Genomic DNA, 16,177 nt, shown 5'->3' with positions numbered 1-16,177 from the left:
GTTTGGATTCTAGATGCTAAGCGCACAAAGCTAGATTCTAAGAGTCAGAAACTACTGTTCATCGGGTATAGTGATAATCACAAAGCTTACCAGTTGATTGATGTAGACATTGACCATCTCATATTGAGTTGGGATGTTGTTTTTTGATGAAGAACAAGGGCCTTTTCAGCTCTCTTCTCCTGTTTTGAGCCATGAGGATCAACCTCTGAAGGCTAAGGATTTGGGTGTTCGTCTTCCCTTAGGTTCACCTGATGGGAGGGACTCAGCAGACTCTGACTCTGAAGTTGTGGAGTCCCCTCAGCATGTTGTTACACCACCCGACTTTCCTCAAGAGAATCTTGAGCAGCATCCTAATGACTTTGTTATTGATATTACTGGTGATGTTGATCCACCTGTTTTAGATGTTTGTACCTCTACTCTCCGGCCTAAGTGGTGGGCCAAGACTATTGGTGATCTTCATGATGATGAGCTCATTGAGGGTAGATTGTCTAGAAAATAGAGCAAACAGTAGCATACAATGAATTTGCTCTCATGGCCAACATTCACAATGTTTATGAGCCTCAAACATATTCAGAGGTGAAGCAGTCACCGACTAGGAGGGACCTCAAGAGATCAATCCAGACCGGTCAGCAAGAGTAAACACAATGGAAACACAAAGACATGATGGAGGCAATGCAGAACAGATTGGATTATAACATGAAAACTGATTACAACCAACCGATAACAACCAGGTTACTGAAACCGGCTCACAGGCCTGCTAAAACATGCTCAAAAGTATAGGTCACAACCGAGACCTCAAATCTTAAGATCTATCTTCTATGTTCAATCTCACTTCTTCATTCTATTCTAATGCTCTATTACAATGATTTATACGATCCAAGGGGATCCGGTCGGCCCAAAAAGGGATCAAAACCCGAAGAACAATACCTAACGTGCAAAACCAACAAGGTTGGCCTCCGCCAAGAGATTCCTCTGGAAAATCCAAAGGATGAAGAGTAGATCATGAGAAAAGGTCGGCCACACGCCAAGGAACATCGAAATCAACGCTTAGGGTTCCACAAGCTACGGAAGGGATCCGATAGATCACAAATGCAAATAGGTCCAGGCAACCGATAACAGGAAACTATCACGAGAAACCGGTAGCGATAACTTGCCGGAAAACGATCCAAATGCTTCACGATTTGGAAATAAGGAAGATGATCAGGTCTTCAAGCAAAATCCAACTCCACAGGATCCGGTGAGCCAAATCCAGGACACAAAGAAAGAAATGCTGAAACTGCAAAGAGAAAGCAAAAACAGAATGGAAAATATTTTTGGTTGATGCAAGATTGCTATGAACCAGGGATGCTCCTGCATCAAGAGGCTAAAGGTATACCTGAGTGGGAATAGGCTATGGAAGTTGAACACTGTAGTCTTCTGAAGAACAACACTTGGGTTCTCTTTGATCTTCCACCTGGGAAGAAGCCCATTGGCTGCAAATGGGTGTATAAAGTTAAGTATAAGGTTGATGGAACCCTCGATAAGTACAAGGCTCAGTTAGTTGCTCGGGGATTCTCACAGAAAGCAGACTTTGACTATGAGGAGACTTTTGCTCTTACGGCCAAAATGAGTACAATTTGGCTTGTCCTTGTCATGTCAGCCCAGTTTGGTTGGAAAGTCCATCAAATGGATGTCAAGAGTGCATTCCTCAATGGTGTGTTGCAAGAAGAAGTCTATATGATGCAACCTCCAGGATTCAAACTTGCCGGTAAAGAACACCAGGTATCTAGGCTGGTGAAAGCACTTTATGGCCTGAAACAAGCTCCTCGGGCTTGGTACATAAAGATTGAGAAGTACCTCTATGATCAAGGCTTTCAAAGGAGTCCTTTCAATTCCAATCTATATGTCAAAAATTTTGGTGGTGATATTCTTTTACTTCTCATCTATGTTGATGATCCGATTATCACTGGTAGTTCAACACTTTTGATCGAGCAGATCAAACAGAGTTTGTGTCAATCCTTTGACATGATAGACTTGGGACTTCTGCATTACTGCTTAGGTGTTGAGGTTTGGCAGATTGATGGCAGTATCTTTATCTCTCAATCGAAGTATGCCAAGAGTCTACTTGATAAGTATCGAATGCAAGATTGAAAACCTACCTCTACACCTATGGAAAAAGGGCTGAAGTTATTAGCCAATTCAGATTCACCTATGGGGGACGAATCAGCATTCAAGCAACTAGTGGGCAATCTCACCTATCTCACCACCACTAAACCTGATCTCAGTTATGTAGTGAGATCAGAGTTCCAGGACTCACCAAAACTCGGCGAGTCACGGGTCGAGTCACCCTCGGCGAGTCCTGGGTGGCTCGAACCCGGCCTCGGCGAGTTTTGGCCGAGTCCCGGCGAGTCCTGGAACTCGGTGACTCGGCTCGGACTCGGCGAGTCTTGAGCCCAAAACTCGGCCGGCGTAAACAGTCGAAAAAAGCAAAAAAAAAACATTTAAAAAATGGTTTTGCTTGCTTTTTTTTTCATTTATATTTTTAGCTTAGTTGTAAAAGGCATCTCATTTCATTCTATTGAAAAAATAGGAGGAGAAGAGTGAGTTGTGAGGAAAAAGAAGAGAGCATAGTAGGGCAACCAGCAAGGAGGAGGAGTAGAATTTCTTCAACAAATCACATTGGGGCAGTGTAATACTTGCATTTGGTGCATCAAAAGCTTGTTAGAGAGGATTGGAAAGAGGTTGCATTTCATTTCAACCTTTTTATAAGAGGTAAGATTTATATTTTTTGGTTTTTTTGGTCTTTTATAAGCAAAATTTACGTTTTTTTTTGTTTTCTTAAAACTTAAAGAAATCAGCAAACCCTACAATGTACATTTTTTTTGTTTAAAAATGTACATTGTAGGGTTTGCTGATTTTTTTATGTTTTGAAATGAAAAAACAATCTACATGGTAGGTTTGCTAATTTCTTTGAAAAAAATGATGCAAATTCTATTACATTTTTTTTTGTATCAAAATCAAAACATTGCTATTATATTTTTTTTTGTATTAATTTATAATTTAACAATGGACAAATATTCATTTTTTTTGTAATTGTGTCTTATTCCAGCAACCTTCAACTTTTGAAAACAATGTCTACTTCCAGTCCTCCTCATAGAGCAATCCCGGGTAGAAAAGATCCAGCTTGGAAATATACAGAACCTTTTCCTGGGCAAAAAAAAGGAGAGGCAAAATGTAAATTTTGCAAAACAATCTTTCATGGAGGCATAAATAGATTGAAATACCACCTTGCCGGCATACATGGCCATGATGCAGAGCCTTGCACAAAAGCACTTCCTGAGGCTATTCGTGAGTGCCAAGTGCTATTAGAAACATTTGAGACTCGAAAAGAAATAAAGAAGAGGCAAAGGGAGGAGTTGGCTCAAGCTAGCATTGGTTGTGTTGGAGAGGCCTCTTCCATGCCTTCATATTGTCCTAGTGGGAGTGCTAGTGCTTCTGTTGCCGGTAGTGTCAGTGCTAGTGGTAGTATCAATGCAACTCCAACCATTGGTCCTAGAGTTCGTAAATCTAGGATGGATTCATATTTTGAGCCACGCACTACTCTTGGTGCCCAACCTTCACTTGAGAGTATGGCTTGGAACAAAGAGGTACACAATAAGGCTAAAGCTGCAATTGGAAGATTTTGGTTTTATTGCAATATTCCATTCTTCGCAGCCAGGTAATTCCTTTTAGTTTTTATTTGATTGTTTTAAGTTTTTAAGTTGTTAATATTCTTAATTTGTTTTGTGACTTTGTGATTGTCTAAGACTCTAATTTTATAATTTTATACTTATCTTATTTAATTTATTTGTGATAGGTCTCCTTATTGGCAAAGCATGGTTGATGCCATTGCTATTTGTGGGGCGGGTTTCAAAGCCCCTTCTGATTCCGAGATAAGTGGCCCAATCTTGATAGAATCGGTGGCTGATGTAAAAGCCACATTAGAGGAACATAGAGAGATATGGAAGAAGAAGGGTTGCACCATCATGACCGATGGTTGGACTGATAGGAGAAATCGGACGCTCCTAAATTTTCTTGTTTCTTCTGCAGGTGATTGAATAACTTGAATTTTATTAAATGATTCTTATTCGTATTTTTTTTTTGAGTTGAGATTTATTGAATGATCATTGATCACTGTTTTTGCTTTGTTTTCAAATTTCAGGTGGCACCATGTTCATTAAGTCCATTGATGCTTCCGCACATTCTAAAAATGCCACTTACCTATGTGAGGTTATAGAGGAGGTCATATATGAAGTGGGCGAGGAGAATGTAGTACAAGTGGTGACCGATAATGCAGCAAATTATGTTGCTGCAGGTAAACTTTTGATGGAGAGGCACCCATCTATATTTTGGTCTCCCTGTGCTGCCCATTGCATTGACCTCATGTTGGAGGACATTGCTAAGATTGCATGGATCAGGACATGTGTAGAGAAGGCAAAAAATATTTGCAAATTTGTATACAATCATGCATGGGTCCTTAACTTAATGAGGCAATACACGGGGCAGAAGGAGTTGGCTCGTCCTGGAATCACTAGATTTGCCACGAACTTCATCACACTGCAATCCTTGATTCGCAGTAAGGCAGCTTTGAGACGTATGCTTGTTGGTGAGGAGTGGACTTCCTCATCCTATGCTACGAGTGTTGCAGGAGTTGATGTTGCAGATTACATTTTTGATGAGCCAGGCTTTTGGACCCCTTGTGCTGAGATCGTGAAGGTAAAATTTTTAAGCATTTTAATCTCTACCTTATGTTTTAAGTTTTAAGTTTTTATTTTTATTCGTATTTTTCTTTTATTTGCTTATTTTCATTTACAATTTCACACTTACATTAACTGATATTACATATTGTTTCACAATATTTGCAGTTCATTGAGCCCTTGGTAGTTCTCCTACGTGTTGCTGACGGGGAGAAGCCCGCAATGGGCTACATATACGAGGGCATGGATAGGGCCAAGGAGGGCATCAAATCTGCCTATGAAGGGGATGAGAGTAAGTATCGTCCCATTTGGGATATCATTGACAGGAGATGGCAGACCCAGCTTCACAGGCCCATTCATGCAGCTGCTTATTACCTCAATCCGGCATTCCATTTCCGCCCTGATTTCAAGGCGGATGAGGAGGTTCTTAGTGGGCTCTACTCAGTGATAGAGCGAATGTCGCCTGGTCATAGCAGCAATATAGTCCAGGAGCTAGAGGCTTTTTCTAATGCTGAAGGGGAGGTCTTCTCTCGTATGCTTTGCAAAGAAAATCGGACAAAAATGCAGCCAAGTAAAATGTATATTTTAAGAAATTAAGAGCATAATTTTAATTATATGTTATTCAATTTGTTATTAATTATTAAATGAGGCTGATTTTGTTTTCCTTTTTCTCATCTCAGATAGGTGGTGGCAGATGTTTGGTCCTAAAACACCAAATCTTCAACAGGTAGCCATTCGTATTTTGAGCCAACCATGCAGTGCTTCCGGTTGTGAGCGCAATTGGAGTATGTTTGAGCACATACACTCCAAGAGGCGCAATAGACTGTCTATGGAGAGGTTGAATGATCTAGTCTTTGTTCATTACAACCTCCGTCTTAGACACAAACAGGTTATGGACCATGACAGCACCCCGATCACGCTAGAGGAGGTTGATCCAAAATCTGAGTGGATCAGTGAGGCTACAGATCCTATGTTTGGTGATGAGGACTTAGATTGGATCGACGAGGTAGATAGAGAGGCTGAGGTTGTAGCCATGGCAGAGGAGGAGGTTAGAGCCAGAGCCAGAGCCAGAGCCAGAGCCAGAGCCAGAGCCAAAGCCAGAGCTAGAGCCAGACACAGCTGATGTTTGTGAGGGTAGAATGGAGTCACGGGCAGAGAGTATGGCTGTTGATGCATCCAAGACCTACCTTAGGGTTAGACGCCTTCGTAGGAAGGACCCAGGCTCCTTTGAGCCATAGACTTGTAGTTGTTTTACTTTTGATATATGTGTGGAACTGGAACATTTGAATTTTGATGTCATGGATTTGATATTCCATGAGTTTTGTAATATTTTTACATTTGACACTATTTATATATCTATGGTTATTGGTTGCTATTTCCTTCAGCTACAATTTGCGTTTATACTAATGTGATCGATGTATACTTGTGTATGTGATCAAATTAACTTCTATTTGATGATGTTATTGTGTATTTTAAGGTTTGTTTAATAAAGGGTGCATGAAACAAGTTTTAAATCCTTAAAAATCGCTAAATTTCTTGGGTTTTTCACTTTGCCGAGTCCTAGCCGATCCGAGTCCCGAGTCCTGAGTCGAGTCACCCTTGCCGAGTCCGCGCCGAGTCCGAGTCCCGTTTCTTTGAGTGAGATACATCTCTCGCTTCATGATAGCTCCTAAAGCTGATCATTGGGTTGCAGCGAAGCGTGTGTTGAGATGTGTGAAGAGCAATCCTGACTTTGGCATTCTGTATGGCAGAAGCAAAGATCCTAGACTCATTGGTTACATAAACTCGGGTTGGGCAGGTTCTGTTGATGATAGGAAGTCTACATCTAGGTATGTCTTCAATCTGGGAAGAGGTGCAGTCACATGGACCAGCAAGAAGCAACTGGGGGTAGCTCTTTCCTCGACCGAAGCAAAATATCAGGGAACTGTTAAAGCAACTAGTGAGGCAGTTTGGCTTCGAAGGATGCTTTCAGACATGCAAATGTCTCAAGCAGGTCCTTGACAATCAAGGGGCACTCAAACTTGCTAAAAATCCGGTCTTCCATGAAAGAACCAAGCATGTGGAGCTTCATTGGCATTTCATCCGCCAGCTTGTAGAAGAGGGATCAATTCAGTTGCAATATGTTCGTAAGTACAAAAAACTGTGTGTGCGTGTGCGTGTGAGTGTGCGTGTGCATGTGAGTGTGCGTGTCCTGGAAGCATGGAATAAGATTGTCACATAGCATCGTATAAACAACAAAACCACCATAAACTTCTTAGATCTTGTCTTGTGACTTACAACTGAAGAAGTATTGAATATATACAAATCACATCACACTACTGATGATCATGAAAGTGGCGTGGGAATAGGAAGCTAATTGTAATTTAGCTTATGTTTATTTTAGAAAAAGATTGGGACTCTAAATCTCTATGGAGATCACCTATTCTATTAAAAGTATTGTGTATATCTCAGATTGTAAGATCTGATACAAGTTCAGGGATTTCTATATTCAGTGAGTACAACTGCTCAAGTGTGTAAATCATAAGTGAGCTAAGGAAACTGAATATTTCTGTTGCTGTTCATAACCCAAGGATTGTAAATCAGCATGAGCTAATGCATGGGTATTCTGCTGTTGCGATTGAGCACTCCTCTAGTACATTGTATAAGGTTAACAATTAAGAAGTCAGAATTCAATTGTTCGCTGTTCTATTTTATCTTGCTTCAGACATTAAAAAAAATTGAATAAATCTATCATATGTCTATTGCTGTTCTCAATAATTTTAAGTCTTAAACCTGCATGATAACTTGCAAAACAATCACACAAATCCGCACGTCTGAAACACATATCTCTTCAAGCAAGAAACCCTCATTGCTATTAATTTTATAAAATTTTGCAAACAAAAACATAAATTTGGGCACCCAGACGTCCAGGTTCGCCTTGGGTTCGCCCCAGACGAACCAGCTTGCCTGGGCACGAACCCTGGCCAAACCCAAAGGCAAACCAGACCGGACCAGTACCAGACCCTGAACCCTGTGACTTAGATTATTAAAGCTTAAAGAAAACTATGAATATTATCCCTGTGCTAATCGATGGAAGTATTGTCATTGATGTCAAAGATGCAAGAAGACAAATCAGTCATGTCAAAGGTGATGGTTAAAGGAATTGGGTAGTTGTGATTTATATGAATTGGATAGCTGTGATCTATATGAAGAAGACATCTACATGAAACCATTGAAGATGATTAGTATTGAAGATTCTAACAGGACAGTGGATCGTTTGATTGAAGAAAGACAAAGCAGACTGTTAGTAATTAAACAACGATCAAGTAACTACTATCGACATGCAGCAAACAAACTCCTTGTCTAGTATAGTGATTTGTTTAATCTCTAATTCTGCTAGAGATGGTGACTTTATGAAGAAATAAGTTTAAGATAATGCATCGACTTCTTCAGTATGAATAGCGAATAGAATTCACAATGATCAGGTTGTGCAGTATATGCACATGATCATCATCAGTCACAGTAATGGAAGGATTGACTATAATGAATCCAGAACGTTGCAGCCGACTAAGCAGTGAAATAAGATAGGACAAGCTCGATTGGCCACGAGAGTATATCACCATGAATGAGAAAAGATCGAATATAGAAGTCTTGGTTACAGAGATCGCCAATTTAATGATAATATGCAGCGACTGGTATAAAAGTGGTGAAAGTTTTTCTTAAGGAAATCATGGAGGATGCATGTGACTTAATAATCTCTTAAGTTTAACGAAATATGCTTGCTCATTATATTTTTGGCATGGGCTCTTCATATGTCAACTTTCAAACTGGTTTGAGTCGTTGGACTCGAATGCAGAAAAGAATCTTGATATTGGGATATCAGAATTGCACAGACATCTCTTTGGCGACGGTAGTTTTTTATTATCAGACAGAGGCTTCCATCAGATGCAAACTTGTATCAAATGAGAATTATATGATCCTAAGTTTCCAGGATCGAGTGCATTGAATATAGTTTCTGGCTGTATGAACTTGAAGTGATTATGATTTATATTTGGATTCCTATATTATGAAAAAATATTCCCTTGTGAATGATTGATAAGGCGATGATAGCAATACTGATGAATATCAAAGCGATTAAAGTCTTTTAAGACAATGGAGGGGAGAACGTATTGATAGATTGCTGAGCAATACAACAGTGGCGATATAATTATAAAATCACTGATCTCTCAATAAAGTCAGCGATGTGTCAAAGTAGCGACTAATACGAAGGCAGTGGTTTTTGTATTAAGAAAATACAATGATGTGGCAAAGCGTGTGAATAGAAGTCACTCATTGTGATGCGACGTAAAGTCAGTGACTATATTATCAGCGACTAGAGTATTGAAGGCCAAGGTTTATTTCTGCTGTCACAGTAATAGTTGGTGCACGATTTTCTAATGACATTTCCTTGAATTGTGAATTGAACCCAGCGAAACCAAGAATAGCCGTATATAATATCTGAAGACCATATACATTATGAGGAGTCAGGAAATTATATGGACCATTTTTTATAAGGATGTTTATATACATGAAGCCTAATACAATTGTCAGAGATTCATAGTGCAACGATCTGTATAACAGTGAGTACAGCGACTATGATAAGCACATCGATAGAAGCTAGAAATAAAAGATTATATCCAGCGTGGAATACATGTGCGGCACAGAGACTGGAACAGCGATGGGTATGTCAAATGTGGCCCGATACTTCAGCGACTGCATTTGTTATAAATCAGTAAAAGATTTCATAAGAAAAAAGTTTATCATGAAGAGCGACGAATTAATTAAGAGTTCATTCTATAAAGAAAAGCAATTACAAGAAGTTTATGTTAGACAATAATTAATGTAAATGATAGTTATAATGGAAAGGTGCGATTTATCGATTAAATAAAAGAGCAGATTCATTTAGAGAGGAATTATTTTTTAAAGATTGATATGTAAGACAAGTCAGCAAATGGTCAAAAGGTGCGATTATCTTTGAACAAGATTAGTGACTTATTTTGGGGGGTGTCTATAATGAATGATGGTGTCTTTTAGAATACATCCCTCTTGGTAAAAGTATATAAAGAGGATTATAGTTGGTGATTGGGGTGTGTGTGTGGACGTAGAAGACGATACAGAATTTGTAAAGGTAGTGCGTGGAAGGTATATCATTCTGATTTGTTACAGAAGAGCAGAAATAAATATGAAGAATATTTCAGACTTATGAAGGGTCACCTTTATTGGTGAAGAGGTATATACTGAAGTAGTATAAAAATAGATGAGTAATAGGTGTGAAAAGTAAGAGAGTTTAATATGATATCCCTCTAAATAGTGAGCAGATTTATGAAGACTTTTTAGAGCATATTTTTGAAGACTTTGTGAGGCAGATTTTAGCAGACTTATGAAGCATGCTGGAGCAGACTTATAGGACATATAAAATAGAGTATTGTGAGGAGAAGTATGAACAGATTTATAAAGTTTAGTGAAGATATTGTAATCAGTTTTGTCACAGATTTATTGTCAGCATTATAACAGTTTGTAGAAGGAAGTTTGAAAAGAATAGAATCCATCATCTGTTGTAGAAGCAACATTGTCAAGGTGGAAAATCAGATTTATGTGAAGTGGGTTGGTGCTCACAAATTATGAAGTGGGAGTTGGTGCTCACAAAATTCAGAAGTGGGAGTTGGTGCTTCCAGTGGGTTGGTGCTCACAAAATCAGATTTGGGAGTTGGTGCTCACAAACATAAGGGTTGGTGCCTATGAAATATTGTAAAAGAAGAAATATATAAAAGCATTGATTTACCGTGGTTTTCTCCCGTAAGGGTTTCCACATATATATCTTGTGTTCAACTTGTGTTCATATTAGATAGATTACATATGAATGTTAGCATGCAATGAATACGGTAATAAGATAAGTTATATACTTATGATTGAAGTTGAAAAAGATTGTTATTATACTAATTCACGCCCCCCCGCCCCCCCCACTCTCTCAGTATAACCGTGTGCTCTTCACTGATAACCATGCCAAAGCAACAGATACAACAAGTGTGGCTATAATGAATAAAGCATAGCTTATTAAGAAAAAAAAGGATTAGGCGGAGCTAATTGCACCATTAAGGGCACACAGCGCATCCTTTATAACTGGAAAGGCAATACTTAAGTTCAGTTCAAGCAAGAGCAAGAAGCAGGAATGCACATGAAATTCTTGATACCAAATCTATAAGTGACAGTATAAACCAATTCATAGATAGGTTGAGCTTAAATAGAGTTTTTTGTACAAACTAATTCAACCGATAGTGCAAGAACACCTCCTAAAGCCTCAACAGAAAATAAACCTACACATGACCAGTATTGAGAAGCACAGAGATTTTGAGTTGAGTATTTAATTCGGTTATACCTGACAAAAATAAAGCTTCAGAAGAAAGGTTAAAAAACTCAAACCAATTCAGTATGGATATTTCTGTATTTGGCAACAGATAAGATTAAATTACTTCAAATTAGAACTGTGACCTTACATTAGGAACATGATCATAGCATCATCAGTCACATTAAGCTCAAGATTTGTAGCAAAAAGGCAACAAGATTTTTGACATGCTCAAATAATTTTCACCAACATCCAAAGCCTTTCCTGGGTACAAATGAGGGCCTAAGAAGATATTGCAATATGGTGGCTTTATTGGATCAATTCCATGATGAATTGCCAATTAAGATTCTTAAGAAGAATTAAAAGGGCCTCTTCTCTAAAGGTGAACATTGATCATCAACAGAGAAAGACCAAGGGAGCAGAAACAGTACCCTTTTGGGATTCAGAAAGTCTAGTGACATTCACACATTGTGTTGAAGCTCTGACACTCAAAGTCCAAAGTTCTCAGTATAAGGGAAACGATGAAGACAATTTCCATGTTACTTCAGCTACTCAAGAACCCAAGTGACTATTATGCATTTTATAAAATGAGTCAATGGCATTCCAAAGCCTGAATTCCCAAAAGAATGAAGACAAAAGCTAAAAGTTGAAAAAAGCCCGCAAAAGCCTTGTATTTGAGAAATTGGGGATACCTGGTGCAATAAAGCAGCAAATGGCAAATAATAAGTATGTGCCGCATTGCACATTATGGTTCCAAAATTCCAAGTAAACTGAGAAGTTTAACAATGGACACTGGCACATGAAATGATGCACTTTAAAGATTAGGAAAATGAACAGCAGACTGCTGAAACAACAAATGTTATAACTTGATATGCATATCAAAATCCCATTTGACAAGTAAAGACAGCAAAATCTGGGATGATCCCATTACCCACTCAGCATATTCTCCTACTTAGCCAAACTTCAACTGTTTAACATATACTATATTCAGGATCCAGAGATCTACAGTGAGAATAAGTGTAATGAAGCACATCCAATTGTCATAATGCCAAGAATACAGAGAAAGTAACCCAATTGTTGAGACATGGAAAAAACATGATCATTCATAACAGATCAGCGGCCAGAGATTTTCTAAAGCCCTGAAAGAGTTATAGAGAAGACTGATCAGTTTTCCGTTTCAACTTGGTATTTACTGTTGGTATATGTATTTGGAAGGTTCTTTGAATCCTTAAATGAAGCTTTATCCTTTCGAGTTATTATGTGAAAAATCCTTGTTCCATGAGGACACGCACCCATCCCTCCAACACCCAAACATCCCCACATTTCCAGAATGTGGGGACTTGGGGGAAACATTCCCACACTGTCCCACCACCGACCTGGGGATGTTTCCGGGACGTCCCCCTGGTTTGGGGATGACTTGAGGACTTTGGGATGTCTCCAGGATGTCCAAGGGATTTCCAAGAATCTCCCAACTGTCCCTTGAAATCCCAAGCATCCCCCAAGGCAGAAAAATAAAAAAGTCGATATTATTTTATAAACAAAATGTTTTTAATCTGCATGCCACAAACCCTAACCTTGTTGTCTATGGGACCCACATAGACCCTAAGTACACACCAAAAACTTATAAATAGGTATCTAAGCCTCATTCCAAATCACTCTCGAGTTTTAGAAATAGTAAGGACTTTGTGTTGAAGAAACAAATTGACAAAACTGTTTCCCAGATCTAGGTTCTTGGTCCCCTCATCCCCAAGACCCATTCCCCACATCCCCCTGCCCCAAGACTCCATGGAAAATAGGTGAAAATAGAAACTCAGGTCATGTATTACAGTGGCAATCTAATTTAATTGTCAGCAAGTGACATTTCAGATTATGTATGCATTGTTACCTTTTGCAGAATGGTTACTTGAACTTCCTCAAGAATTTACCGACAATGCATGAGCCACATGAGTTGAACTTACAGGAGTCTACAAACATAATTATCAAAAGAAGTAATTAATTCTTTAAGTCATTTACATTTGGGACCATTGTCTTGACTCTCCCCATTGAGAGCAGATCACTTAACATCTTTCCGTATCTTTCATTTGCACAGCACATGTCCAAGATTTTGCATGAGATTGAATGTACATTGTTTATAGCACGCACTAATATTTATCACCTGCAGTTTGATGGGCAGGACACTGACAAAGAGATAAAAGTGCAACTCATGAAGAAACTATAGTCATTCCCAAGATATGAAAACCAAAATCACTTAGTCTCACACATTAACAGGCAAATAATTTAGAAATACATTCTACAAGATGTTTCCCATCTGTAGGAAACTAGTCTTCTGCAATGAACCAACAAAAGCAGATACAAGAGGGCTTCAAGTTTCTTCCAGAGTCAAACAACTTTACACATACCACTTCGTCCAGAGTTCGAATTCACTATTATTGGTCCAGATGGTAATTGCCTTAACTCTTTTTGTATTCGTCCAACCTACATTGTAAAAAACAGTGTTACATATCAATGAAATTATAAACACCTATGTGCGATTGAAGTTTAAAATTTCTATCATTTGTCTTATCTGAGATACGAAAGAAAGAAAACCATCTGATTAGAATTTGCTGATTACATTCACTTAATATTTATTCCTGAAAGTTAAGTGCCAGATCACTCCTGATCTAGGGGTGGATGATGTTACTAGTTCTTCTGCCCCAAGGATTTATCAAAGCATGTAACAAAACTGGTTTCCATCCTCTAATAACCAAAATTAACGGGTGTAACCATGTAATAATTCATCTTTTTGCTTCCAAGTCCAAGTTATATTAACAGACAAAACAAAATTTCAGTAATTCTTCATCTCAAATACTATGCAAATTGTTAATAGAAACTAATCCACAAATCATCAACTGATTTTCCTAGAATTTAGGTTGAGTGATCCAAATTATAGATTTAAGTGAGCTGTTATACAAATTCATTTAGCAAAACATTAAGGAAAAACATGTAGTTTATTTGTCCACGCTAGTTTCCCATCATAGACATGTAAGGATTTACTTGCCAGTTATTTGAATTGCTAATCCAATTTACCTGAGCTGCAAGAGCAGCGACATGATCAGAGGCACCATGTGACGATTCACCTCCTCTGTCCAAATTGCTTGTCAGTGACTGCAACCAAAAACAAGCAGACAACCTAGATTTAGAAAAAACAAACAATAAGAAGTGGACTCCTAATCCTTAAGTTCTCTAAAAATTAGGCCGAGTGTACATTAAAACATTGAAACAATCAAAAAAATTAGAATTGTCTAACATCATAATATGGAGTAAAACACAAATGCATAAGCCTTTTCTACAGCAGAAATTTATGATAAATGCATCTAGAAAAACATACCATCTGGTAATTGAAAAAAAAAATCCCTAAGAGGCCATAAATTGTGCTTTCCTTCAAACGATATAGAAAAACAATCTTGCCTCAAGTTGGGACGGGTATATTTTACTCAATTTGATATGAAAACCCTCAAAAACTTCAAGCAAATTATGCAGGCTAATATGTAATCATGAACTGCACTTTACCATTTTCATGTGCAGTTCAGTTTTATTAATCTGATAGAACAAAGAAGAAATAAACAGGAGCAATCCCAAATTTCAAAATCTTAGATAAGCATGCCAAAAAGATTGTCAACCAGACTTTTGCAGTCTTGGGAGAAAAATATTACAAGAGCTTGTGATAAAAGAACACAAGGACAAGCAAAATTCAAAAATAGAAAATCACAATTATGTAGCTCACTCCATAAGCCTGTCCAAGATCTAAAAGCAAAACATAAACTTATCTTCCTTTAGCATGTATTAGTAACAATCCTCTGGATATTGAAGCAAATATCCCATCATAAAATTGTTGAGGAAAGTGTGATCGAACTAAGCATTTCTCTTAAGAGAACACCTGACTTGTAAACAGTACCCTTGCTTCTTGAAACAAGAACTCGCCATATATCATATATTACATATTTCATTTTGTTTCAATTTGTTGTAGCCAATTCTTAGAGTAACTCACTGAATACTTCCAATAGAAATTTTGCCACTTTTGAGATGCAGTTTATGTACAGTAAAGAATGGCTTTGGTTCATAAGCAAACCAAACTTCAAATCACTTTTAGCGGAATACATTGGCACAGGGATGATGATGTAATCTTTGTTAAAAGGTTACAAGGCAAGTCTGTGCTTTTCTGCGTTTTTTGACAAAGCAAATGATGTAGTTTGTCTGAGTCATCATTTATTTTACAATAAAATGCTTCCCAAGTAGATGTTGCCCTACACTGCAATCTTTTTAAAATCTTGCTCTCCTTTCTTAGTCTTGCTGATGTATTATACATGGCTTTCTTTCGTAATTTCATTGTTTGAATGGTAGAAATTAATGGGGGACAGAGGGGGGCAGGAGAGTTGGGATTTGGGGTATGCAAGCTATTATTTCGGATATCTGGAACTACGAAATAGTTGACAAAAAATAAATATTATGCAACTGATATATCTCTATCCTCTTCAATAATAAAATACTTGAAGAAACAACTACCTTCTTGAACTCTTGAAATTGCAGCAATCTTGATCAGAGGTTACAAGAAATTTAGTTCTGATCACTTGTCTTTTGGCAATGGTAGAATGATGGAAGAACCCTCGATTTCTACTTACAATAGATAAATTCTCCTCTATAAATACTTTTCAAGTCTTCTTTGGCTAACCTATCCACTCCACTAAGGTCATCTTCTATTATTGCATTCAAAACTCTCAAAACCACTCTGTTAACTGTGATGTCCCCACACAAGACCTTGTCCAGTATGATTAATATGGAGAAAGCTCCTTGTATCATCTTTAATAATAAAGATGGCTACAATACCAAACAGGATATAAATACAACAATTCTAATTAAGACTCATCCAAGTATACTACAGTCAAAGGGGTACGCTTCGGTCAGTCAGTCAAGCGATTCATAACATCAAGTGATCATAAGCATCCATTACAGTATCATTGATGTGATATGAGAACAATAGAGAATTTGATTAAGGATCACGTAACAATAGCCAGCGATAAGAAGTCGACATAAGAACAACAATCGTACTAAAAGGATACGACGT

General features: G+C 38.0%; 1 protein-coding gene across 1 annotated transcript in view; it reads right to left on the bottom strand.

Annotated features, from left to right (window-relative positions):
• LOC131067998 (uncharacterized) overlaps positions 1–16,177 on the bottom strand; it is an 85,357-nt gene that overhangs the window by 45,994 nt on the left and 23,186 nt on the right. The window contains exons 3-4 of the mRNA XM_058003183.2: positions 14,143–14,220; positions 13,476–13,551 (exon numbers count right to left, since the gene is read on the bottom strand). Of these exons, the coding sequence (XP_057859166.2) occupies positions 13,476–13,551; positions 14,143–14,220 (154 nt within the window). The remainder of the gene's footprint in view (positions 1–13,475; positions 13,552–14,142; positions 14,221–16,177) is intronic.

The sequence above is a fragment of the Cryptomeria japonica genome, chromosome 6, assembly GCF_030272615.1.
Source record: "Cryptomeria japonica chromosome 6, Sugi_1.0, whole genome shotgun sequence".
Taxonomy (NCBI): domain Eukaryota; kingdom Viridiplantae; phylum Streptophyta; class Pinopsida; order Cupressales; family Cupressaceae; genus Cryptomeria; species Cryptomeria japonica.
Note: the sequence above shows the minus strand (reverse complement) of the source record. Positions and strands in the feature narration are given on the sequence as shown.